At 35.6% G+C, this 27,725-nt stretch overlaps 2 protein-coding genes and 1 long non-coding RNA gene across 5 annotated transcripts; 2 read left to right on the top strand and 1 right to left on the bottom strand.

Moving 5' to 3' along the window:
- Nucleotides 1-302: 302 nt before the first annotated feature.
- Nucleotides 303-16,240, bottom strand: LOC111465164. The gene is made up of 3 exons (XR_002714162.1): nucleotides 16,109-16,240; nucleotides 5,012-5,017; nucleotides 303-314 (listed from the first exon to the last, which is right to left on the bottom strand). It is a non-coding gene; the product is annotated as an uncharacterized LOC111465164 (long non-coding RNA).
- Nucleotides 4,218-23,388, top strand: LOC111500298 (beta-amyrin 11-oxidase-like). Of its 2 annotated transcripts, XM_023152028.1 has the most exons (10): nucleotides 4,219-4,352; nucleotides 5,178-5,475; nucleotides 6,321-6,804; nucleotides 9,263-9,529; nucleotides 9,649-9,738; nucleotides 10,326-10,404; nucleotides 10,484-10,590; nucleotides 11,197-11,318; nucleotides 11,425-11,540; nucleotides 23,377-23,388. In XM_023152028.1, the coding sequence occupies exons 2-9, from the start codon at nucleotides 5,243-5,245 to the stop codon at nucleotides 11,513-11,515; spliced, it is 1,473 nt and encodes a 490-aa protein (XP_023007796.1). In that variant the 5' UTR covers nucleotides 4,219-4,352; nucleotides 5,178-5,242; the 3' UTR covers nucleotides 11,516-11,540; nucleotides 23,377-23,388. The 2 variants fall into 2 exon arrangements, with proteins under 2 accessions (XP_023007797.1, XP_023007796.1); XM_023152029.1 differs by lacking the exons at nucleotides 5,178-5,475; nucleotides 23,377-23,388 and having other exon boundaries at nucleotides 4,218-4,352; nucleotides 11,425-11,648.
- On the top strand, nucleotides 21,568-27,682 carry LOC111500235 (protein phosphatase 2C 29-like). Of its 2 annotated transcripts, XR_002721059.1 has the most exons (5): nucleotides 21,568-23,615; nucleotides 24,503-24,616; nucleotides 26,315-26,579; nucleotides 27,009-27,204; nucleotides 27,284-27,682. XR_002721059.1 is itself a non-coding variant. In XM_023151937.1 (4 exons), exons 1-4 carry the CDS (start codon nucleotides 21,702-21,704, stop codon nucleotides 27,131-27,133), a joined length of 2,418 nt encoding a protein of 805 aa, XP_023007705.1. In that variant the 5' UTR covers nucleotides 21,568-21,701; the 3' UTR covers nucleotides 27,134-27,682. The 2 variants fall into 2 exon arrangements, 1 of the variants encoding a protein (XP_023007705.1); XM_023151937.1 differs by having other exon boundaries at nucleotides 27,009-27,682.
- Nucleotides 27,683-27,725: the final 43 nt, after the last annotated feature.

The raw sequence follows: 27,725 nt of genomic DNA, 5'->3' as shown, positions 1-27,725 counted from the left end.
GAAAGTAGTGAGAAATTGGGAAAAGTTGTCGAGGGGAAAAATGGTCATTTTGGCCCTCTTGCTTAATTTGGGATCTAGATTAGCTCTAAAGCATAAAGCTAGTGAGGGAGAAAAAGTGTCATGACCCGATTTTTAAGGCTTTGCTAGCACATATTGTCTGTTTTGCTTTGTCCTATGGTTGTCAATCTCAATGTTTTTAAAATGGCTAAGTAGAGGTTTCCAAACACTTGTACAAAATCCTTCGTTCTCCTCTTCAATCGATGTGGGACCCCAATCCAATTTATCTCACTTCAAACCCAGCATCTTCGCTGGCACTCCGCCTCATGTCTACCCCCTTCGAGGCTTAGTCTCCTCATTGGCACTCCGCCTCTTGTCTACTCCCCTTCGAGGCTCATTCTGCTTGTTGGCACATCATTCAATGTCTAGTTTTGATACTATTTGTAACGACCAAGCTCATTGCTAGTAAATATTGTTCTTTTGAGTTTTTTCTTTCAAGCTTCCACTCAAGGAGTAGAATCAAAATAAGTTGCTAGCTATCAAGATAAAGCAACTATTGTTCATGGAACCCGACAAGGTTGAACCTTCATTCAAAACTAGAAGCTTTCAATTGGAACGTAAGTAAAGTGTTAAGAATGAGATAGAAAATAGAATTGAGAAGACATATATTATTATTGATATTGATATCCTTTAAATAGGATACAAGAAGTACAAATGAGGAAAATAAAAATAATTAAATACTGATAATAAAATAAAATATACTCCAAATCAAATCATAAATAGAAGAATATTAAGATAATATTTAAGATATATTCCATAAATAATATATATCAATCGAAAGCCTTCCGTTGAAGAAAAAAAAAATTGAAAATATGACCAAAGACCTAAAAAAATATATAAACAAACTAGTCTAATTTTTTTTTATAAAATAATTCAAAGTAGCCTTGAAGGAGAGAGGAAAAGAAAAGAAAAAGATCGTAGGTTCCTAGATCCGGTCACTTATAAGCATTTTCCAGTCGAAAGTTCTTCACGAAAGTTGCTCGTAACCTCGTGGAGTATCAGTATGGGCTCTTGAATCATTCAAATCAATCAATAAATGAGAGAGATATGAAGGTAAAAGATCGGGAGAGAAACCAATTGAAAGTCAAAGTTCCTATCAATGCTCGAGAATAGTAAATATCGAGATATCTAAACCTTTCTAAAACATTCTTTAAATATCTCGATATTCTACATAATTCTAAAAGTTCTATTAACTTATAAACTTATAGATAATTTGCCTAAACAATTATTGTGTTTGACCCTATTTTGATGCAATCCATTGAGAATACAGTTCTTCATACTAATATATAGCTAATTGAAGCAAACAAGGTAATTGTAGCAAAGACAACAAGAAAATCACTAATCTCCGTGATTCCGATTCAGTAAGGGAAGCAGTTTAAATAACAAAAACGAACTTACTCGAGTTTAGATACTAATTCGTTCTAAAATTAAATGTAATAACAATTGCCAAAATTTAGTGAGGTGGAACGGAGAATATATTCTCCTTCTCCATTTAGTCGTCGACAAATTTTTTTTTTAAAATTTTGTTTAATTCTTTACCATTCTCTACGTAAACCTAAATGTCGTTAAATGGACATTTCTATTTATACTGTATTTTTATTTAATTTGGCTGTTAGATGGAAATATCTCATAATAGAAGGAATTTCTCGACAAGGGTATATATGTCCATAAAAATTTAAAGTACGATCACATTTAGTCGTTTTACAAAAGAAACCCCACATTTTGGCTTATTTATCTAAAAGGCTATTTTAGTTTAGCAATTTGTGCACAAATAAAGGGTATATTTGATAATATAAAAAAACATTAACAAGAATAAGAAAATGACAAAAATGAAATGAAGAATAAGCCAACTATTTTTTCTATTTTTCATAATTAATTATAGAAAACAAATTGTGGAATACTGATAAAAGATCACGTGTAATGGTCAGTTTTTTTCTTAAAAAAAATAAACGCAATCGCCTGAAGCCTCGAGGATTCTGGTAAGGCGAATGAGGGAATGTTACATACATACGACAAGAACGAAGCTACGAGCCAAACATATTCATGGTAAGATGTTTACACTCCCAAGGTCTTAAGTTCTTATGCCACCGTCAGAACTTGAGTTCCAATTTTCGAAGACATCCATGAATCTGTGTTTATATGTACATTTGGAGGCATAACACACCGTGAAAATGAAGGGAACAAAGAATAGATAGTCACGAGAGTCAAAGGAGCGACGAAAAAGATGCGGTGAAGAGAGATTTAAAAAAGAAATCTCGAAGTTTAAAATCTCGAAGGTCTAACTCTTAAATCATCATTCTAAATCCTAACTTATCTTAAAAACATAACATCAACTTAAAACACTATCATAGTCTTACGTGTTTGAAAACGTAATTTAAAAATAAAATAAAAATAATAATAATAAGTAAAATAAACATGAAATGCAAAATGACCTATACTAACATGACTCACACGTGCGAGCGTGAATCTCCAGACGTTCGCACCCCCATGGACCCATCATAGTCAAGCTAGCTGTCCGTAGCAACGTCTAGAGGTCAGCAGACCCCTGAGTGTCACGCGAGGCATGAACACCACCATCATCTTGATGGTACACATCAAGACTCGCCATCGTAAAAGGGGAAGTAGCCTGATGTTTATATACACATAGAATGCATGTTATCCCTATAGTTTCTCATCTTTAAAACATCTTTACGACACAACCCGCAGTTCCATTCTTATATTACTATAAGTAATATACGTGAATTGGTTTTCATACATTCGTCATCATTAACATTAACTAGGGGGTGCCTTAGGAAAATCATCCTCATAATGCAATATGACAGTTAAAACATTCATCTCATCTTAATAGGAAAATAACTTCATATTAAAGAAATTCCACAATCTCACCTCGTCATGTCATCATGCATCATCATCATCATACAATGTTATCATATAACAACATCATATTCATCATGTAACCTCATAAGGTATCATCATACAACTCATTCACGTTATCATACATCATACATCATACATCATCATCAAAGCATCATAAGAGAAAACATAAATGACACGTGCAGGAGCCACTCGGCACGTGTCGTCACACATCAAACAATTGTCCAACCTATCCTATAGTAAGGCCACTTACTTGGTTGGCCTTAGCCGGCGTCTCCCTAAATTCTAGTATGCTAATCTTTCGTTCTTCAAAGTTGCTCCAAATGTCGCTAGAAGTCGTTTCCTATTAGGATGTCAATTTCGTTTCATCAGTATTTCACAGTTCTAATGAACTTTAACTTGAATTTATGAAATAGGGCATCATATTGACCTTAATTACCTTAATTAGGGTCAAAATTAGCTTCGGAATGGTAGGAACAATGGAAATTGCTCAACTTATTCTTTATTGAGCTGAAGTGCTAGTTTTTGAGCCGCCAAGCCGAGCCGACTAAGCCGTGTATGTTGAAGGAGTGTCTGGATGCAGGTGTGACACGTGGCACAGCGAGGCGCTAACGCCTATGCAAGTCGAGTCGGGTCGAGGCACGGGTCATAGATTGATGTTGGGCTAGCTGCAAATCTAGGCTGAGGCAATGGATTTGGGCCTCGGGTTATGGATGCAGGCTGCAGGTGGGTATTGGGTGTAGTGTGCGTGGGCGGAGACGCGCGAGGTTGTTGAGTTTGAGTGCGGGTCTCTGGCTATGAGCGGGAGGACTTCTTATGGGTTGCTATAGGTTGGGTCAGTTTAGATGGGTTCGACACAAATTTGAATTCGTCGGATCTCGTCTATTTTGCATAAGAGCTTAAATTAAGATGATGGTAGTAACTTTAAGTTAGAAGAAATCGAAGTTCATTACCTAAGGTGTAATAATTAATACAATATATTAAAAAATTAGACCTATCATAAATGTATAAAATAATGGCCTAAAATGAAAATATTCCTATTATTAAAGTATAAATTCAAATTAGAGAATTAAATATTAAATGGAAGTAAGACCGTAAAAAAGTAATATAGACATTTAAGGCAAGCTAAAATTGGCATTTTTATAAAAACCATAATACTTTTGAATTTTTAAAAAAATTAAAGGTATTTTGTTTAAATAAAATATTAAAGTATTTTTTTTTTAAAATTTAAAAATAATTAAAAGTATAAAGAAAAAGACAAAGAGTTGAGCATCTTCTCTTTCATTCACGTTTTGTCTTATAAGTTGAGAGACAGCCTCACACTCTCCGCTCGCAATGTCTGCAACTCGATCTGGATTTGGGGCCAAATCATCAACTTTCAACCATTTTGCCTTTAATTCTTCATCTCTTCACCACACCAGGTAAAAGTTTCTGCCTTTCTTTTTCCAACTTCCTTCCCTTTTCTCTCTTTTCTTCTTCCGATCTCATAGTTCGTGTTGCTCGTGTTCGTATTTGTGTTCGTGTTCATGTTTAATTTCGTTGTTGATTTGCTATTTGTGTTGACGTTTGATCTTGTGGTTGACTTCTCTGTTCGTCTCTTCATTTATTGTCTTTCTCTTTCTACGAGTTTAGAATTTCAAGAACTCGATTGGCTCAAATCGACCCAAATCTCGAACTAGTCTAAAAAAATTCTCCAACCCATCTCTTGGAATTTTTCATCCAAACTTCCTTTCCATATTTTTAAAAAGTTGTTTGTTAGTGAGAGATTTCTACACAAAAAATGTTGGATCTCACAATCCACTCCTCTTCGGAGCCAATGTTCTTGTTGTCACTCATTTTCTTCTCTAATCAATGTGGGACCCCTAATTCACTCCCCTTTGAGGCCCAACGCCCTTGCTGGTACACTGCCTCGTGTCTACTCCTTTAGGGCTCAGCCTCCTCGCTGACACATAGCCTTATGTCTAGCTCTGATATTATTTGTAACGGTCAAGGCCCACTACTATTTGGGCTTTTCCTTACAAGCAATGTTTAGTTCTCTTTTCCAACTAAAATCTGATCTCACAAGTTAACCTGTGTACACCTCATTCTCAGCCGGCAGTCTCTGATCCCGTTGTATGTGTCAACCGTTGAATGATTTAGTTTTTATTTTCTTTAATATTTAAATAATCTGTCTTTTTCTCTTTAATGTTTAAATAATCTCTATCTTTTTCTCTTTAATGCTTAACTTTTTAAAATTTTTCATCTAGTCTTGGATTCTTCAACCAAATTATTATTAAGGGGATCAGGAAGGTAGGGGAGGTGTGAAGAAGAAATGTTAGCAATGGAGGTGAAGAACTGGTTGGTGTTGATTGTTGCAGCCTTTGTGTTTGTTTTGGGGATTTTGAAGAGACTAAATGGTTGGTATTATGCGGCCAAGCTTGGTAAAACATGGCCTAAGCTTCCTCCTGGTGATATGGGTTGGCCTCTTCTTGGTTCTACCATATCATACATCAAGAATTTCATCTCTGGTCAGCCAAGTAATTTCATTGCCAACTTTTACATAAGGTCATTTCTTCATCCATTTCATTCAAGTTTATGATTAATATGTTCAAATAATATGTTTCTTCCCCTCATTCTACTTAGAGTGTGCATCGAAATTGATATTTGAAACCGGCGTAATCGTATTGTTGGAGTCTTATATTGGCTTATTAAGGGGAACATCATGGGTATATAAGTAGGAAACACTATATATGAGACCAAATCAAAAGCAAACTCATGAAACTTTATACTTTAAGTGAACAATATCGTACCATTGTGTAGGTTCGTTGTCACTAACAAGTGGTATCAAAGTCATGTTCTTAATAGACATGTCAATAGAATTTTCAGGTGTCGAACAAATTAAAGATTTATGGTAGAGCTCGATTAAACTAGCAAAAAAAAAAAAAAAAAGAGTTGTTGTGCAGGATAGTGCTAGATGAATTGATGACTATTTAAAAAGAGCTTCAATGATACTTTGTTCTTGAGGAAGATTGTAGGAGTGGTTAATTGAAACCCTTACGTGGAAACCAAAACCAAAGTCAAGAAAGTTTATGCTTAAAGTGGACAATTTCATTCCATTTATGGAGGTTCGTTGTTACTAACAGGTGTTTGGATCCTAATTTTCATTCCAAGTCACACATCGTTTTCAAACCTTCTAACGAATTACTACTCCTAAGTTCAAGAGTATTTCGTATAATTTAGCTTTCATTTGACACATAATTGCTACTTTAGAAACTACTCTCGGAAATGAAGAGGCGATATTAGCTAATTGTCGATCAAAAGAATAGAGTTCGATCAGAGCTCGAACGACAAGAATCGAGATACTATTTTGATATCTCTCATCAAAACTTTCTTTTTTTTTTTTTTTACAGATATGGGAAAAGAGATATGTACAAAACACACCTACTTGGTAGAGCAACTATAATTGTTTGTTCATCTGAACTTTGTCGTCAAGTCTTAGGCGATGAAGACAACTTCAAACCTAGTTTACCCAAGAACATCAATATGCTAACCGGTAGAAAGTCACTGGTACAAGTCTTCAAGGCGGAGCACAAGCGGCTTCGGCGGTTGACGATGGCGCCGATCAGCGGCCACGCCGCGCTGGAGATGTACATCAATCATATTGAACACACAGTGATGAGTGGGTTAGAGGAATGGGCAAGCATGAAGAACCCAATTGAGCTATTGTCAGAGATAAAGAAGCTGACCTTCAAAATTATTTGGAACATTTTCATGGGTTCTTCTTCTTTAGAGTCTTCCATTGGAGAAATGGAGGGTTTGTTTTCTGAAGTTGCTTTAGGGTTCATATCATTGCCCATCAACTTTCCTGGCTTCAACCTCCATAAAGCACTCAAGGTAAGCCCCTTCTTTTCTTTCCTTTTTTACTTTGTTTCTTGTCAATAATTCATGTGGGGTTTGGATAAGTAGTTGTATTTAATCATCGAAACGGTTAAAAAGACTAAATTGACCGTAATTATGTTGAGCATTGTTGGGAGAGTAGTCCAAATAAAGAATACATCTCTGTTAGTACGGGGGCATTTTGAAAAAATCAAAAGTAAAGTCACGAGAGTTTATTCTTAAAGTGTATCAAAGTCATGTCCTTGACTTAGCTCCGAAAGGAGGTGGATTGTGAGATCCCACATTGGTTGGAGATGAGAACGAAACATTTTTTTAAAAGAGTTAGGAAAACTCTCCCTAGCAAACGTGTTCTAAAAACTTTGAGGAAAACCCGAAAGGAGCGATGGGCTTGAGCTGTTATAGTGGGCCTCAAAGGTGTAGTCAAAAGTGACTCAAGTGTTGAACAAAATGTGTATTTTATTCAAGAGCTTCAGAGGAGTCGAGCCTCGAAGGTTGTTCGAGGGCTACATAAGCCTCAGAGAAGGCTCTATGGTGTGAGAACCCACATCCGTTGGAGAGGAGAATGAAACATTGTTTATAAGGGTGTGAGAACTTCTCCCTAGTAGATGTGTTTTAAAAACCTAAAAGTTCGAAAAGAAAAGTCCAAAGAGGACAATATCTGCTACCAGTGGGCTTGAGTTGTTACATATGGTGTACTTTGTCGGGAGAGGAGTCCAAGTAAAGAATACATCTCCATTGGTATGAACCTTCTTGAAAAAATCGAAAGTAAAATCATAAGAGGGTCGTTATTAATAACAACTTATCCACGAGTTTACGTAGCAATAATTTAACATAGTATTATACAAAGTTCTATGTTTGAATCCTTATAATGTCATGGTATCTCTAGTTCATTTTAGATTAAAATATACAAGATAACACTTAGTACATTACCCAAAAAATAAACAAAGAATACTAGTTTGAGTAAAAAATAGAGCTCTATTCGTACGAGACATTTTGGGAATATCAAAAGCAAGACCTTTTGAGAATATCAAAAGCAAAGTCATAAGAGTTTATACTCAAAGTGGACAATATCATATTATTGTAGAGGATCATGATTACTAACCTCGTATTAGAGTCATGTCTTTAACTTAGTCATGTCAATAGAATTCTCAAGTTTCGAACAAATAACTTATGAGCCTCGAACATATAGTCAAAAATGACTCAAGTGTCGAACAAATGATGTACTTTATTTGAGAGCTCTAGAGAAAGAGTCAAACCTCGATTAAGGGAAGGTTGTTCGAGGGTTTCATAGGCCTCAGAGGAGACTCTATGGTGTACTTTGTTCAAGGAGAGAGTTATTGAGGATTGTTGGGAGATGAGTCCAAGTAAAGAATACATCTCCATTGATATTAGCCCTTTTGGGAAACCAAAAGTAAAGGCATGAGAGCTTATGTTCAAAGTAGACAATATCATACCATTATTGTGAGATCCCACATCAGTTCGGGAGGAGAACGAAACAAATTTTTTAAGAGAAGCTCAAAAGGAAAAATCTTAAAGAAGACAATATCTATTAGGGGTAGGCTTTGGTCATTACAATTAGAGGGTCGTGATTACTAACAACTTATCAACAAGTTTACACTGTCCTAATTTAACACAGTATCAAATACAAGGTCGTGTTTGAATCCTTAGCATGTCATCGTCCTCTCTAGTTCATTGTAGATTAAAAAATGTGTTCATTTACTAATACTTGAGAATGACAAATACTTATTGTATTTATGTCACTATCTTACCGCTAAGAGATTTAAACTATAATATTTGAAACTAATTCATCATTGTTAGGTTGGACTTATTATATGCTTTCTCTATCCCATTTGATCAATGCAAAATAATACTTTTATTATTGTAATTAAATATATTTTGCAGTTAATATCTTGATTATGCCAAATTCAAACGTGTGACGGGTCAAAATTAGGTTAAATTAATAAAAATACTCTAGAATTTTGCACTTTGTCTAAACCTTAAACTTTCAAAAAGTTCAAAAACACCTTAATATTATGTTTCAAAAAAGTATCTTCCTTCTAGATATTTTTAAACATGTTAGCAACGGGAGATATTAATGAAATTTTTAAAAAATCAAGGATATTTTTTAACGTACTAATAGTTTCCATCCAAACTGAGGGCGGGTACTTTTTTTTTTAGACTCGTTCAAAAGTTTTTAGAGTAATTTTGAAAAGTTTTAGGGTATTTTTGAAATAAAAGTAAACGGTTTATAGGTACTTGTATTAATTTAGCATCAAAACTATTCAAAGTCAGTGTTATACCATTCCATATCAACGTCATACTCACTCCAAGTCTCAATTTTTATCGAGGACAATATTGTAACTTTTGAAAGAACGTAAGCATGTTTAAAACAAATAGCAAACTTTAGTGGTATTTTATTTTTATTTTTTTTCTCTATTAACAAATTTAAACATAGGCTAGAAAGAAGTTGCTCGACATACTTCAATCCATCATCGACCAAAAGAGATTGGTGAGGAAAAGGCAAGGAACAAGTTGGGAAGCTAAAGACATGATGGATTTGCTTATGGAAGTGAAAGATGAAGATGGTGAAGAGTTGGATGATGAAACCATTAGAGATTTGATATTTGGTAAGCTATTTGCAGGCCATGAAACTTCAGCTTATACAGCAATGTGGGCAGTTTTGTTTCTTACAAAACATCCACATATTTTCCAAAGAGCCAAGGTTAGTGATTATTTCTTTCTTAACATAGCTACATTTCATGTTCTATTCAACTATATAATATTTGGGATTTGTAGTATTCATTATATGATCTATTATATTATAAAATCTCTATGTTTTAGGAAGAGCAAGAACTTATCGTTGCACAAAGACCCACAACTCAAAAGGGTATAATTCTCTCTGAGGTTAAACGGATGAAATTTCTTTCTCAGGTATGATTTTAATATTTATTTTTCTTGAGATTGAAATTACCCATTTATATTGTGAGATCTCACATCGGTTGTAGAGGAGAATGAAGCCTTCCTTAAAAGAGTGTGGAAACCTCTCCCTAGTATACAAGTTTTAAAACAATGAGGTTGATGGCAATATGTAATGGGCCAAAGCGAATAATATCTACTAGCGGTGGACTTGAGCTGTTACAAATGGTATCAGAATTAGACACCTTGTGCTAGTGAGGACGCTGGCTCCCAAGAGGGGTGGATTGTGAGATCCCACATCGATTGAAAAGGGGAACAAAGCATTCCTCATAAGAGTGTGGAAACCTCTCTTGTAGATTGTGAGATTTCATATCGGTTGGAGAGGGGAACGAAACATTCCTTATAAGAGTGTGGAAATCTCTCCTGTAGATTGTGAGATTCCACCTCGGTTGGAGAGGGGAACGAAGCATTCCTTATAAGAGTGTGGAAACCTCTCCTGTAGATTGTGAGATTCCACCTCGGTTGGAGAGGGGAACGTTACATAACATACCCAAACGAACATTAGAAAATCAAAATTAAGAATACATTTTTTGATATTTCAGATTATAGATGAGACGTTACGTGTTGGTGGTGTCACATTAATGCTTTTTCGTGAAGCAGTAGTTGATGTCGAAATTAATGGTAAGTGATTAAATTTCTATACATATATGTATGTTTGTCTTTCTAACATATGAAATATGATTTCTTGTACTTTATTTAGGTAAGATTATACCAAAGGGATGGAAAGTCATACCTTGGTTTGGGGAGCTTTATATGGATGAAAAGCTATTTCCTTCACCACGAGAGTTCAACCCTTCAAGATGGGATGTATGTAACTTATTTATATCATTGCCAGCCTTTTTTATTTTTGTAAAGGATGTTTCGTTCCTCGTTTTCACAATCTTATAAGAGATGTTTCGTGCTCTATTCCAAACCCTTATAAGAGATTTTTTATGCCCCGTTTCCACACCCTTATAAGACATTCTTCGTGCCCCGTTTTCACACCCTTATAAGGGATGCTTATTGCCCCGTTTCCATACCCTTACAAAGAATGTTTCGTGCTTAGTTCTCCGTTTTGATCCTTGTTTTCACACCCTTAGAAGGAAGACTTTGTTTCCTTCTTTAACCAATGTGGGATCTCAAAGAGGCTTTCACACCTTTATACGTAATTCTCGTTTCCACACCTTTAAAAGGAATGTTTCATTTCATTCTCTAACCAATATGGGATCTCAAGAAGGTATTCACGCCTTTATAAGGAATCCTCGTTTCCACACCTTTAGAAGAAATGTTTTATTTCCTTCTCTAACCATTGTAGGATCTCAGAGAGGTTTTTACACCTTCATTTTTCTCTCTAAACGACGTGAGATCTCACATTTTTTTCTCTTTTGATCTAATTAATGGCATATTGAATGGAATTTTTCTTGCTTTGTAAAGAATTATGTAGCCACGCCAGGAGCTTTCATCCCTTTTGGATCAGGAAGCAGGTATTGCCCCGGAAGTGATCTTGCCAAGCTCGAAATCTCAATTTTTCTTCATTATTTTCTCCTCAATTACAAGTAAGTTTACTCTTAACTTCTCATTAATTAATTCTATTAACTTCAACACAAAACATAAACAAAAACCTTTTCTTAATTACTACACAATCATTTTGTAATAATGCAGGATTGAACAGCTTAATCCAAAATGTCCGATGACTTACATGCCATTTCCTCATCCTAAAGACAAATGCTTGGCAAGAGTGCATAAAGTTTAATGAATACATATATATAAGTGTGTATGTATACATAGAACCTGATTCAACTATATTATACTTATGACTCTACTTTTTAAAGTACAGTTTAGTTCGTTATTATATGAATAGTATGAATTTTAATTGCATAACAAAAGGAATCGAGTATAGAGGTTGAACTCTGACTAGCAAGCACAATCAATCGCCCGAGATGTTGTTGTCTTTACTTGAAAAAATATTGAAAAATGTTAAGTATCATAAATACTCCGTGATTCCCCTATTGGAGGTCAAAAAATGAAAATCATGCAAACATGGCTATAGCTATTGTGGTTGTAGTGGGACATAGAATTTAGTCTTTGATTCTAGTTCTATTCTTATATTGGAGATATGTACTATTTTCATATACGTTCATAGTTTCTAAGTGTGATTGGGTATGTATCACTTTCATATATAATGATTCTACATGCATCACTTTGCACGTATCATCCTTGAAAGAGTAAAGAAACAAAAAAGAAAACATATAATTATTTTATAGCTATAATGATCACATAGGAAGTTGTTAATTCTTAAATCCTATGAAACATAGAAAAGCTTTTGTGCACCATTTGTTACAGCCAAAAGTGGACAATATTTTTGTAATAGAAAGTTGTTACTATCTGGTGACGGACTCTAATACCATTTATAACAGCTAAAAGATGATAATATCTACCAGCATTGAACTTGAGTTGTTACAAATGATATCATAGTCAAACACTAAGTGGTGTACCAACAAAGATCCTAAGCCTCTAAGGAAGATGGATTGTGAGATCTCATATCGGTTGGAGAGAGAAATAAAGCTTTTCTCAGGGTGTGGAAATCTCTCCCTAGTAAACGCATTTTAGAATCATGAGATTAATGACGATACATAATAGGCTAAAAGAGACAATATCTATTAACGATGAGCTTGGACTGTTACAAGGCTTCTCAAGTTTTAGTCCCGGATTTTACCATTTGTGTTGAATTTGTGGACCACCTCAGTACTGGTTCAATGGAAAGGGATGTGTGTTAATGATGCCCCATGGGATCTAGCCATCATATAGTACCCAGCTATAACCTCCCTAACTCTTAGCCGCTTGTGTATGGCAAGAGGTGAACCAACTGTTGCACAATGCAGGTATAGGAGGTTGGTCAGGACCGTCAACATGCAAATACATAGTATACAAAGAGGTTAACCAACGACATCATGGATTCTAGAGCGATCGAGAGCTCTTGAATTCTCCCTATCATCAAGGTAACTTTCGACTAATTATCATTGGCTAAACTACTTTGAGTCTATTAAAAATGTTATTTGGGTGTCTCATTTTCTGTCTCTATATGGACTCATTAATCATGGCTTAACTTGTATCACATATTCCGTCTTGTAAGTGCCATTATCGGTAGTGTCTTACCTATTGAGTTATGACTAGGGACGATACAGATTTTGAATATCATGGTAGCTTGTAGATTGAGTTCCGCCTTTATGTACGCAATAGCTTTGTGTTACATTTTCTATCGGTAAAAGTTCAATATCAATAGTGTCTACTGCCATATTTTGAATATCATTCTGATTAACTTCTAAATCTTCAAAATTTTTTATATTTATTCCATCTCCAGTGAAGGTTTCAATGAACTTCTATGGATCCTGAATGTCGATCATCTCAATAGAGACATTCAGTGGACAGAAAAATATATATAAAACAAGGTGGATAGAAAATGAGGTGAAAATGGAGATGGGGACGGGAATATATAATCCTGTCCTAATTTTGTTCATGATGATATAAGAAAAAGATTGAAGATTCAATTTCATAATCATAATCATATAAGAAACAAATATTGAGATTGATCATAACCACACAAACACGAAATGGTAAGATTTGAACCTAAAGTCAAATTAATAAAACTCTAAACCCTAATGATTAAGAAAAAGTGACAACCACTCTATTTGCATAATGAGATTATGTTTTTTTTATTGGTTTTAGTATCTAAGTGAGATCTGATACGATGATATGGGATTAAGTGTGTTTTTTTTACAAATTTCATTTTAAAATAAAAATACTTGAAATGACGACTTTAACCTTGCCCATAAATTTTTTAATATAGTTATTTACAAAGTGAGATTGAAATTTCAATCTCAAATTTAAAAAGTAAAAAAAAAAACAATGCAATATTACAATCCATCTAAAGGGAATGGATTATTCAAGAGGGTACCCTCACTATAATAGACACACTCTAAAAACAGTTAGGCTAATCGCGAATACAGGCCGAAGCCAACTAAAGGAGTGAATTGTGAGATCCTACCTTGATTGGAGAAAGTAACAAGATAGATTGCGTGGGTGGATTATGATATCCCACAACAGGGGAACGAAGAATCCCTTATAAGGATTTGGATTGTGATATCACAGATCAGGAAAATCGAACTTTCCTTCTAAAGATGTGAAACTATGAAATTGACGACGATATGAATCGACAATATTTATTAACCGTCCGCTTATTAAAATTTGACCATTTTCTAGAGATGATTTGAAGTGGGAAAGTGGGAATAGCATTTATTAGGATTGGATTAAGTCAACCATAGCATTTTGTTGAGTGACATAACGTATTGATTATAAACTTTTGTTAGACCCCATAATCCAATATCCCTTCTTCACCCACTACTCTCTTTTTTCCACTCTCCCTTCCAATCACATTTATTTATATGTTCATATATCATTCATTTCAATCTAATCTACTTTTTGTCTCTACTCTCGTTTATTATGTTCGAGTTCAATTCTAGTTTTGTTCGGGTTTAGTTCCAATTTTGTTTCTACAATTTTAAAAATTTTGAGTTTGTTCGATCGTTACACAATTTTATGAGTATTGTACCACTTAATGTTTAGGATTTGAAATTCGGATTTGGCACTTGATAGTCATGACGTTACCTTGTGACATGATCATGTTACCTTCTTGGCTTGAATTATTTCTAAGAGTGAAGACTATCTCACAACTCAAATTGGGTTCTTTTAGCTCGTTTTGTCATCACTTATCTGTTTCTTGTGAAAGTTTTTAGAAAATCACCCAACATGGAATTTTTCTACCCAAATATGCTTAACTTTGGAGTTGTTACGATTGAATTGTCGAAAAATGTATTTAGGGTTTAGGGTTTAGGGTTTTAGGTAATGACTATTGATTTTTTAAAATATTTCTTGACCATCATATCTTCAAGATCACTCTTATTCAAGTATTGATTCATTTATGTGTCTCTCCTTTACTCCGTCACAAATTGTAACAACCCATGTCTATGATTCGAAATTCTGATATGAATACTAGGCATGGATCGTTACAAATGGCATCAGAGTGATAATACTCAAAGTAAGATGTGGTTTTGGGACGAAACAACGCAAAAACGGGTGAGCATATGATACTCGAATAAATGAGGTGTACATGAATGAAAAGAGACCAAATCTAAAAGAGAGCAATCGTGAGGATGAGATGACTAAGAAAAGCTAAAAAGAATTGAAAGTCATTGCATATACCTATAACGTGACCATGTCGCAGGGGATGTAGGAGAGTGTCAGGGCCATCAAGTATCGAATTCTTACTCGAATAGGCATGAGTTGATATTTTTTAAAAATATTATAAAAATAAAAAATATATTATTATCAAAAGTATGTCCAAAATTAATGATGTTTTTGTTATCTTTAATCTTTTTTAGATATACTAGAGATTCACCACTTATGTTGACTTCAACTTCATAATTATGTGCAAAATGTTAAATGTCAACAAAAATTTAATATTATATTCACCATCTAATTTTTCGTGGTTTTACAAAAAAAAAAAAAAAAAAAAAAAAAAAAAAAAAAAAAAAAAAAAAAAAAAAAAAAAAAAAAAAAAAAGTTTTTCAATATTATCCGCTTTGACTCGTTACTTATCATCATCAGTCTCACGGTTTTACAATACATCTTCTAGTGAGAGGTTTTTACACTCTTACAAGGAATGTTTCGTTTCTCTCTCCAATGTATGTGAGATCTCACAATCCAACTCGTTGGACCCAACATTCTCACTGACACATCACCTAGGTCTGGTATACCATTTTTAATAGTCAAAGTTTCACACTCTTATAAGAATGTTTCCATTTTTAATAGTCAAAGTTTCACACTCTTATAAGAATGTTTCGTTTCTTTCTACAACTGATGTAGGATCTCACAATCCACCCTCTTTGAGGGCCCAACATTCTCAATTACACATCGTCCGTCAGATGTCATACTCTAATACCATTTGTAACAGCTCAAGCTCACTGTTAGCAGACATTGTTCGTTTTGGCTCATTACATATTGTCGTCAACCTCACGGTTTTAAAAGCATCTACTAGGGAGAGATTTACACATTCTTATAAGGATGATTCGTTCCCTCTCCAACCGATGTGGGATCTCACAATCCACCCTGTTTGAGGGTCCAGCGTTCTCAATGGTACATTACCAGGTGTCAAGCTCTGATACAATTTGTAATAGCCCAAGCTCACCGCTAGCAGAAATTGTCCGCTTTGGCTCGTTACATATCACCGTGAACCTCACGGTTTTAACAATAGGGAAAGATTTCCACATTCTTATAAGGAATGTTTCACTCCCTCTCCAGCCAATGTGGGATCTCACAATCCACCCCTTTGAGGGCCTAGCGTTCTCAATGGCACATCGCCAAGTGTCAGGCTCTGATACCATTTGTAACAGCTCAAGCTTATCACAGCAGATATTGTCCGTTTTGGCTCGTTACGTATCGTCGTCAACCTCACAGTTTTAAAAGCATCTACTCGAGAGAAATTTCCACATCCTTATAAGAAATGCTTCGTTTCCTCCCCAACCAACTTGAGATCTCACATTCCCTCCTCTATTTGACTCACAATTTATTCAAAATTATAATTTAATTTAATGAAATTGAAAGTAATATAGGGAAAATGACAAAATTACTTGAAATTCAAATAATAATGAATAGTCAAAGAGAAAATTATGGTTTTTCAAGAAGAATAAAAGAAAACAATTTTAAAAATTATTTTCTTTATGACCAAATATTTCTACTATTTAGCAAGGATTTAAAATTTAAAAGTTGAATTAAATTATTATTTTTTAAAAAACAAAGTTTGACTTCTATATGCTATAAAGGATTGAGATTTCCCCTAATTTCACTTGAAAACTTATTAAATAAAAGCATCAATTTTGAATTGTAACAATTTGAAAAAAAAAAAAAAAAAACATCTTTTGACTATTCATTTATTTTCAACAAAAGAATCCTTCAAATTATGTCAATATTCAAACTCATGGCTTGAGAAGACTTTTAAATATAAGTCAAACGCTTAATTATTTCGTTAATTAATTTTTGAATTTTCTAAATTATGCACAAGATTTCTTTGATTATGTAGATCAACAAACCCGACTCAAGAGACCAAATGTCGTTATAACCTAAAAAAAAGACTAATGCTTTCGTTTTGCCTCAAAAATACCTCTAAAATTTCAAAAGTTTCAATAACGTCCAAATTTTAAAAAATCTTTTATAATTAGTTTGGGATGAAAACGGTTAATACTTTATTTTAAAAATAACATTTTAACCCATAGAAATATTTAAAAAATATCTTAAAATAATTCATTTATTTTAGAGATTAAATAATTCATTTAATGTATGAAAAAAATGAAAATTAATTTGAAATATAGAAATAAAATATATCGAATGAATGTAATCCAAATGTATTGTTTTGGCATAATCATTTCAAAAGTCAAATTTGAAATTAATAACTTTCCATAAAAATAAAAAAAAATAATAATAACAAAATTTGAAATATATGTCACATTAATTGTATTTTTATATATTTTTCAAATTACTTGAAAAATGGTTGGAATTCAAAAAGAATACATGAACCCGTAGCATTGCTAACAACCCTGTTCGTTACGTCTCTAGTACATTTTTACCTATACTTGAAAATTAAGGTTTTGACTTCCGCGTATATGTAATGTAGAAAATGAAGCATTCTTTATAAATATGTGGAAATCTCTTTCTAGTCTGAAATCTTGAGGGATAACTCGAAAAGAAACAAAGAGAACAATATCTGCTAGTAGTGAGCTTGAACTATTACAGGTTGAATATTGAACATACTCGTAAGTTGCTCTCATTGGGGTTAGATAGACATATACACACAACAAAAATATGACATAAATTGATAGACATGATTCGTTAGAAAAATGGGTCATCTAGTTTGTGACCTGCCTCAGATACAGGATCATCTAACTTGTAACCCTAATCAAACGTTAGAAATCGTGATAATTTAGTACGTGACCCATAATATAAAACATGGGTCATCGAGCACGTGTCTAAAGTTAAGAACCAAAACATAAGTCATCTAATCTGCGACTATAGTGGTACGGCTAACCAATTCATTGAAGAGTCTCTATTTCACTAAGTGCATCCAGTAAGATAAATCAAACTCAATCCAAATAGGAGTATACATCCCATTTGGCTCGATAGTCAATACTTAGTCAATTAACAACCTTACACGAGATGATTCTGGCTTTAAATAAGAAAAAAAATCAAAGCATATTAGCCTTAAAACTACACCGAACAAGAGTAGCCAAATCAAACATGTCTAATCGAGCGGGACCAAAATAAGAATGCTTGGGAAAAAAAAAGTTTACAACTTTCAAAATTCCTTCAATTTACTTTGTCAAAAGTCTCCAAAGACAATATATAATTTTAAATTGAAGTAGGTAAATTAAAATTAAGTATTATAAATAAAATTATAAAATGGGAGAAAAAATGGTTTGTTGCATTATTTTAAATATTAAAATTTTAACATTGTAATTAATTAAACTAATATAAGTTTATCTCTAAAAATCTTTTAAAAGAGGTTTTTAACTTTCAATTTAATTTTTTAAAAAATTTATTAAATATATTATATATCAAATTAAAATTTATTAATAGGGAGAAATAAAAATAAAAATAAAAACCGACAAGATGACGTCATCTGTATGGCCCACTTTTGAAAAGAGTGGGCCCCACTCCGAGGAGCTTTTGTCATGGGTCGTTGACTACTGAGGTGTCATGGACCCCACAGCTCACCAAAGCATTGAAACGTTTAAACGGTTTCCTTTATCTCTCTTTCTCTCTCTTTCCTTTTAAATAAATTTAAATAAGAAAAAGTACTTTAACTAATTCAAACTTTTAAATTTGAATTAAAACTATTATTCATTAATTTCAGATTAAAAAAATATTATTTATTAATTTGACTATTATAAATTTACCCTGATTTTTTAATTAAATATTAATCTTTATTAAAAATAATTTTGAGAAAAGGTTGAGGTTAATATGGTAATTTTAAAAATAATACATGAAGTTGAAATTTATTTATATTAAATATATTTTGTCTTTAACGAATTTCCCTAAACTAACTAACACTTTGACTTTCCAGAATTTATACTTTTTCTTTTAATTTCTTTTTACCCCGTTTAAAATAAATAAACAAAAAGCTTCCCGCCTTGTAATGCGAAATTCCAACTCTACCCTTGAATTAATTTTACATTTTGTAAGGGTAAAATGGTCAAATGAACACTTTTGTTTTTCCTACTTGTTGACCGTGTGGGCACGTAGGACTTTTTGTCGACTCCCCAAAATAAATATTATTCAATTTATTATTAAATAAGTATCAATAGTGACGATTTTTTTATTATTTTTTTTAATTTGCGAGAAACGAAAATAAATATATAAATAATAAATTGAAATTCGAGTAGCGGGTTTGACTAATCAGTACGGCGTAGAGGGAGTGAATGTGAGCCGTTGATGTATGTGGTCAGAGATTGATCGTGCGGTTGTTGTTGTCGGATATGCCCGACCAGGATCCGTGAGTGGCAGTGATGGGGATATGTGAAGGATAACTTTTGGGCTTGGGCTTCTTCAAGTCAAACCCCCCTCATTTTCTCTTTGGACCTTTTGGCCCATTTGACTCTTTATTATTATTTTAAAAAAAATGGTATCTTTCCTAAATTACCATTTTACCCTTGCTTTTGTTTTCTTGCCACTTGTGTGACAAAATTGTATCATGTTTTAAGTCAAACTTATATGTTTAATATTCTCGAGCAACTTTGTTTAATAGGTCATTACAGTGGCAGGGTCTTCTCTTATAAGATTTTGACTTTTAAATATCAACAAGATGTACCTCCCTTTTCAGTAAAACTCCAAAATTAATCGTGTTTTGACTCAGGTTCATTTGTGCAGATAGTCTTTAAGGGAATTTCAGAGACATCAAGTGTCAATTCCGAATTTCGAATCCTAAACATGAGTTGTTACAATTATACCCTTGTTAAAATATTAGATGGAAATCGAGAGTTTTGAGTAGTATGGAAATAACTTAGAACAGTGTGACAATCCAATTCAAACGTCAAATTTGTCCATATATCTCCTTTTTTTTTTTTACATTTTGTAAGGGTAAAATGGTCAAATAAACACTTTTTTTTTCTTTTTTTTTTTTTTTGGGTTCGGGTACAAAGACAAAATAATAAGAAAAAAGAAAAAAAAAAAAGTCCGACACACACAAACAACGAAAAAGACAAATGCAATCCCAGAAAAGCCCTTCGTTTCGTCTCGGTTTTCCACATTGACCCTATCCCTACACTATGGAGGGCTCCCCCGTCCTTTTACAAAATTTTCAGCCCCAAATTCGTCATTTCGCTTATTACTTTTCCGTGGACCCATCCCCTTGACAACCTGGCATCCTACGTGGCACACAATACCCCTTGTATTCGCGTAATGCCAGATGTGCAGTCCCAACAAATGCATAACCGATACCTAAACCATGTACACCAAAATTCAAACCATTTTTCTTTTTCTTTTTCTTTTTCTTTTTTCTTTTTAACAAATAAATTAAATAATAAGAGTAAAAAATAATATGCAATGCTATATTAATTAATTAAAAGGGTAATTTATAATATTTATTTTTCATTTTTGCATGATAATTTTTTATGAATAATTTAGTAGAGCATATATTTTATTGGTCTCACTCCTATACTTAAGTTGAAGGATCGACGTTACTAAACCTTAAACCCTAAATCATGTACGCCAGGATTTAAAATCTTTAACCTCGGGATCGACCATAAACCTTAAACCCTAAACTATGTACATCAGGATTCAAAAACTTTAACCTCGGGGTCGACCGTAAACCTTAAACCCTAAACCCTAAATCATGTTTGTCGAGATTCAAAATCTTTAACTTTGAGGTTGATCGTAAACCGTAAACTCTATACCATGTACATTAGGATTCAAATTATAAACCTTAAACCCTAAACAATGTACGTCAAGATTCAAAATCTTTAACTTCGCGCTCGATCGTAAACCTAAAACCCTAACCCATGTATGTTAGGATTCAAAATCTTTAACCTAAGGTCGATCGTAAACCTTAAACCCTAACCATATACATCAAGATTCAAAATTTTTAATCTCGGGGTCGACCGTAAACCTTAAACCTTAAACCATGTACGTAAAGATTCAAAATCTTTAACCTCGGGGTCGACCGTAAACTTTAAACCCTAAACCATGTATGTTAGGATTCAAAATCTTTAACCTCGAGGTCGAATGTGTTTAATCCCTAAACCATGTACATCAGGATTCAAAATCTTTAACCTCAAGGTCGACCGTAAACCTTAAACCCTAAACCATGTACATTAAATTTAAAATATTTAACCCTAGGGTCGATTGTCAGGATTCAAAATCTTTAACCTTGAGGTTGACGGGAAACCTTAATCCCTAAACCATGTATGTCACGATTCAAAATCTTTAACCTCGAGTCGACTGTAAACCTTAATCCCTAAATCATGTATGGCACGATTCAAAATCTGTAATCTCGAATTGACAGTAAACCTTAAACCATGTACGACTAGATTCAAAATCTTTAATTTTGGTGGACCATAAAAAAAAATTGTAATTAAAAAAAAAAAGAAAAACAAAGTAAAAAACTAACAAGGTTTCTCTCTCCTCTCTCTCTCTCTTCTCTCTCTCTTTCTGAGTCTCTGTTCACTTCATTTGTTTATTTCTTTTGTTTTTGCTGTGAGGGAGAGAGAGAGAGAGAAGAGAGAGAGAGAGAGAGAGAGAGAGAGAGAGAGAGAGAGAGAGAGACCGCCGGAAAAGTAATTTTTGGTGCCATTTTCCCCCCTTTGCAGAGCGCACAGAAGTTCGAATCAAATGTGATGGGAAGCGGAGTCTCCAGCCTCTTCTCGTGCCTTAAGCCGGAGACTCGCCCCGCCGCCCTTCCAGCCGACAATTCCGACCTCCTCTTCTCTGCCTCCGAGCCTCTCGATGAAACCCTAGGCCATTCCTTCTGTTACGTCCGCTCTTCCAACCGCTTCCTCTCTCCTTCTCATTCCGATCGCTTTCTTTCCCCTTCTCAGTCGCTTCGTTTTTCGCCTCCTCACGAACCGCTGCCGCTCGGGACTAGGACTAGAACTGGCCTGCCGGAGACTGCCTTCAAGGCCATCTCCGGCGCTTCTGTCAGTGCCAATAGTTCTATTCCCAGATCTGTTTTTATGGTCGATAGTGTTTACGACGATGCCACTGACACTGCACTTGGGGCTTGTGGTAGTGGCTGTGGAGTGAGAGGGAGTATTTTGAATGGCTTCGAGAGTACATCTTCTTTTACTGCTCTTCCGCTTCAGCCGGTGCCGAGAGGTGGTACCGAACCTTTGGAGCGAGGTGGGTTCTTTCTCTCTGGTCCAATTGAGCGTGGGGCGCTGTCTGGTCCGCTCGATGCAAATGTCGATGGTGGTGGTGGTTGTGGTGGCGGCGCTGGTGGTGGCGGTGGTGGCAGTGGCGGTGCTGGGAGAGTTCATTTCTCCGCTCCGCTGGGTGGGATGTACGTGAAGAAGAAGAGGAAGAAGAGCATTTCGGGGTTTAGGAAGGCATTTACGAGGAATTTTTCAGATAAGCGGCCGTGGGTTGTGCCGGTGTTGAATTTCGTTGGCCGGAAGGATAGCTCGACGGCGGGAGATGAGCCGGAGGTGAGGAATGAGAGTGATGTTCAATGGGCGCTTGGGAAGGCTGGGGAGGATCGGGTACATGTGGCTGTATCGGAAGAGCAAGGGTGGTTGTTTGTTGGGATTTATGATGGATTCAATGGCCCTGATGCGCCTGAATTCTTGATGGGTAATCTCTACAGAGCTGTCTTCAATGAGCTTCAGGGATTGTTTTGGGAAATTGATGATAACGATGAGGCTGCTAATTCCAACCCTTCAAACATTGCTGAAGAGAGTACAGTCAGTGTGAACGAAACTAATGCTGACCCCTCTTCCAGAGCCTCTAGTCAAAGGATTGAAACTAATGGAAATGAAGCGGAAGTGGAACCACCGGCTACTGATCGAGGATCGGTCAAGAGGGTTACATTTCAATCCGAGGTTGGATCGGAGAACAGGAGGAGGCGGCGGTTATGGGAGTATTTAGCGGAGGATGATACACAAGATGGACTTGATCTTTCGGGGTCGGAGAGATTTGCATTTTCGGTCGACGATGCGCTTAGTGTAAATAGTGCAGGTTCAGTAGCTGGTAGAAGGTGGCTGTTATTGTCCAAGTTAAAACAAGGGTTGTCAAAGCATAAGGAGGGTAATGTTAAGACTTTGTTCCCATGGAAGTATGGTTTGGGAGATAAGGAGAAGGCTGAGGCTGAGAATAGGGTGGAAGAGACATCTTATCGAAGTGGTAAGAGGAGAAAGGAAGGTTTAATTGATCATAAGTTGGTGTTGGGGGCACTATCACGAGCTCTTGAGATAACTGAATTAGCATATTTGGATATGACAGATAAGTTGCTTGATACCAATCCAGAGCTTGCTTTGATGGGTTCTTGCTTACTGGTTGTGTTAATGAGGGATGAAGATGTGTATGTAATGAATTTGGGTGATAGCCGTGCCATTGTTGCACAGTATGAGCAACAAAAAGTTGGCCCTAGTGAAGACATGAAGGAGGAGGGCGACAAAGGGACGGGCATGGAGGGTATAATTGAGGAGTCTACAACGAGCGAAGGGAAAATAACTCGAACGAATCAACCTTCAGCTCAGACGACGAGATTGACTGCATTGCAGCTATCCACCGATCATAGCACGAGCATTGAAGAAGTAAGATTGGTTCTTTGTTCTTTGTTAATGTATTCAATGCCCTTATACCTCTTAGTTTCTTTCCTTCTACTCATGCACATACATTCAATGAAGATATATCGCATGTTAGGAAATGGTATTAGATCCTAATAATTTCCAAGTTCCCAAGGCATTGGTTTAATTTCCCCCTCCCCTCTCATGCCAGTGGATGATGCACCAGAGATCGAATCGGTAAAAGTCAAACAAATAACCATTTGAATATGAAAAAGAATGTCTAATCTTTTGTCTGTCAGCTATTTGAAACGGTAAGCATCCATGCCTTGATTTCTTGTGCTCGATTAATCTGAACAAGTGAACTTATATTTGATTATCTTCTCAATCACTTTGGCTGATGACACAAGGCTGGAAATGAAACTTCTTTCTCAAATTGTCTTTTTTTGGTCATCTGAAGTGCCTGATGGTCCTGGATGATTAGAGAAGACCTATTTCTTGTGTAAAAGCTTCTTTCAAATTCCTTGTCCTTGTAGCTGAGGTTTCATAGGCTTGTTTGCATTTATTCTTATGGGTTTTGTTGTCTGAATTGTCTTAATTTGGGTTTTGTAGTGAAAAAACTACACACAAAAAGAGTACACTGCCTTGCAGGCATGGTACTTGATGGTTAAGCATTTGCATGTCAAGTTGATTGGTTTTTTCATTCGCATAACTGTTAGTTGAACACGACTCTCCACAGTGGTATGATATTGTCCACTTTGAGCATAAGCTCTCATGACTTTGCTTTGGGCTTCTCCAAAAGGCCTCATGCCAATGGAGAGAGTATCATTGATTATAAACCCATGATCATTCCCTAAATTAGCCGATGTGGGACTTTCATCATCCAACAATAACAACTTTGATCCTGCCACGTGCAGGAAGTAAGAAGAATAAAGAATGAGCACCCTGATGACAAACGGTGCATTGTCAACGATAGAGTGAAGGGTCGTCTAAAGGTTACGAGGGCGTTTGGTGCAGGATTTTTGAAACAGGTTTGTACTTATTACACTTCTAATTGTATCAGTAATCAATCTTCTGAATGTTATTTATTTCTTCTGCATATTATATGTATAAAGCTTCAAGAGCACATGACATAATGAGAGTTACTTCTTCTGTATCATGTACCATCAATTATATTGTTTACATTGTTGCATTTCTCCTCTTGGATTTTGGCTTGCATATGAAAATGGGCAATAGTCATGACTACAATAGTAAACTTATGCTTTTGCACTCCTCAAAATAATAGTGGTGTGTGGTCATGTTGCAAATTTTTGTGCACGAGTGATGGGAATTTTAAACTCCAGTGCACGTTTATCCCGACGATCTTCCTTGATCTATAAAAATCGTTTTAGTTTGAGTTATTTCATAGGATCATGTCTTTGGGTAATATTGATAATTTTTTTGAGAGTTTTCTGGATTCCTTTGGGTTTTCTTTTGTGCCTAATAGAGATTATGGTCCATGATTGTAACAACCCAAGCCTGCCACGCTAACAGATATTGTCCTCTTTGAGCTTTCCCTTTCGGGCTTCCTCTCAAGGTTTTTAAAACACGTCGGCTAAGGAGAGGTTTCCACATCTTTATAAAGAATGCTTCGTATGTGAGATCTCACAATTCACTCCCATTCGGGGTTCAGTGTCCTCGCTGTGGAAACCTCTCCTTAGCTTACGCATTTTAAAAACTTTGAGGAGAAGCTCGTAAGGGAAAGCTCAAAGAGTACAATATCTACCAGCGGTGGGCTTAGGTTGTTACTTCCTCTAGTGTTTTCATCCTTTTAGGGGTAAATAGAGAGTTCTTTGGCAAGCAAGCTTTCTTTTTTTGGTTGCTGTTTTATGGTGTATTTGAATAGAAAGAAATAATAGGATTTGTAGTGGGATGGGACGTTCTTTGAGAAAACATTAGGTTTTATAACTCCTCATGGACGATATCCATTAAGACCTTTTGTAATTATTAGATAGGCATTATTCTTTTGGGTTTGAGGCCTTCTTTTAGGTTTGGAGACCTTTTGTGTAATGTCCCACATTGGTTGAGGAGGATAACAAAACACCATTTATAAGGGTGTGGAAACCTTCCCCTAGCAGACGCGCTTTAAAGCCCGAAAGGGAAAGCTCAAAGAGGACAATATCTGCTAGCGGTGGGCCTGGGTCGTTACAAATGGTATCAGAGCTAGACACTAGACTTGCTGTTCCCCGAAGGGGGGGTAAACACGAGGCGGTGTGCTAGTAAGGACGTTAGGCCACGAAGGAGGGTGAATTTGGTGGAGGTCCCACATTGATTGGAGGAAGGAATGAGTGCCAGCGAGGACGCTGGGTCCAGAAGGGGGTGGATTGTAATGCCCCACATTGGTTGGGGAGGAGAACAAAACACCATTTATAAGTGTGTGGAAACCTTCCCCTAATAGACGCGTTTTAAAGCCCAAAGAGGACAATATCTGCTAGCGGTGGGTCTAGGTTATATTTTAGTGTGTGGAAACTTTCCCCTAACAGACGCGTTTTAAAGCCCAAAGAGGACAATATCTGCTAGCGGTGGGTCTGGGTTGTTACATTTTGGGTGGCAATTCATGATGGGATTGGTTCGACCAACTTGACTATAACATGGTTTTTTACCTTTCCTGATTTTGCTCTATTATTTTTGAACACCTTATCCAATTGTATTTAGCTTACAAAGTGGTGCTGCTGTCCATTTTTCTACAGCCAAAATTAAATGATGTCTTACTGGAAATGTTTCGGAACGAGTATATTGGTACAGCGCCATATTTATCATGCTTACCTTCTCTTCGTCACCATAAACTTTGCCCCACGGATCAATTCATCGTGCTCTCATCTGATGGGCTATATCAATATCTAACCAATGAAGAAGTAGTTTCCTATGTTGAGAACTTTATGGAGAAGTTTCCAGATGGAGACCCTGCACAGCACTTGATAGAGGAGCTTCTTTGCCGTGCAGCCAGAAAAGCAGGTAGTTGCTATATCTTATGCTATGCCAAATTTTCGCTCTTGTTTCCGTTAATAACTCGAGTCAAAGCATAACACATAATTGGTCTTCCCTCGGAGTACCTTCGCTGCCCATCAACTATTCTAATTGAATGTCTGAAACTTCATAATTTACAATACACATTCTAGAAAACCGATCGATACTAATCAAACCAGTATTGGTTATGAGAAGATTTGTTCTTAATACTTTCAACATATGATGAATTCACAATTTTCTATTGTTGTGGGCTTAAATTATGTCTCTGAAGCTGAGTTTAATTCTGAATTAAATAACACCTTTGTTGCTAGTTTTCGTTTCCTTGGCATTTGGATTGTGTTTGGGAGTTTTTTACTGTGGTTTCTTTTCCATGGTCGATTCTCATTCGGGGTCAGTGTGAATGTTTATGCTTTACAGGAATGGACTTTCATGAATTGTTGGACATCCCACAGGGGGATCGGAGAAAGTATCATGATGATGTTACTGTTATGGTCATTTCACTTGAAGGAAGAATCTGGAAATCCTCAGGAAAATATCTTTGAAAAACTTCTGTAAATCACAGGTGAAGTGAAACGACATTTGCGCATTTGACCCAGATGGCACTCTGTAAGTGGTATGAAATTGCACTGATTGCCTTATGTTCTTTAACATCTCAAGTACCATGCCTGACTGAAGAAATTGAGTGCACACAGACAATATCGACAACAGGGTACCGTTGGATGAACGTTCCTGAACGTGTGCCTTCGTTGGAGGATGAACAACAAGCAATTGTCAAATGGGATTTTTGGTATATGATGCCTTTTACAAGGAAAAATCTTAACTTCTCTTTCATTTTCTATTTGTTATCTGTTATTTCCTTCCTCATTTAGACGCCTCTAATAAGGAAGAGAACACATTTTTGCTTAGGGTACAGGCACTTGCCATTCATTTGTGCCTTTTTCTCATTTTAGATCCAAAAAGAACAAAAAAAGAAAAAAAGAAACGTGCTTGTAAATTGGTGGGGGGTATAATTTTACTTGCTGGAAAACTGAGCAGTCCCTTGTGTATGGTGGATTCCACCACTGCGGATTATAGAGGAAAATTTTATTCTACAAGTTTTTCTCTATTGAAGGCCTCTGTTTCTCTCTGAAATTG

Source organism: Cucurbita maxima, unplaced genomic scaffold (assembly GCF_002738345.1).
Source record: "Cucurbita maxima cultivar Rimu unplaced genomic scaffold, Cmax_1.0 Cma_Scf00028, whole genome shotgun sequence".
Classification (NCBI taxonomy): domain Eukaryota; kingdom Viridiplantae; phylum Streptophyta; class Magnoliopsida; order Cucurbitales; family Cucurbitaceae; genus Cucurbita; species Cucurbita maxima.
This window is presented reverse-complemented; position numbering and strand designations above follow the sequence as displayed.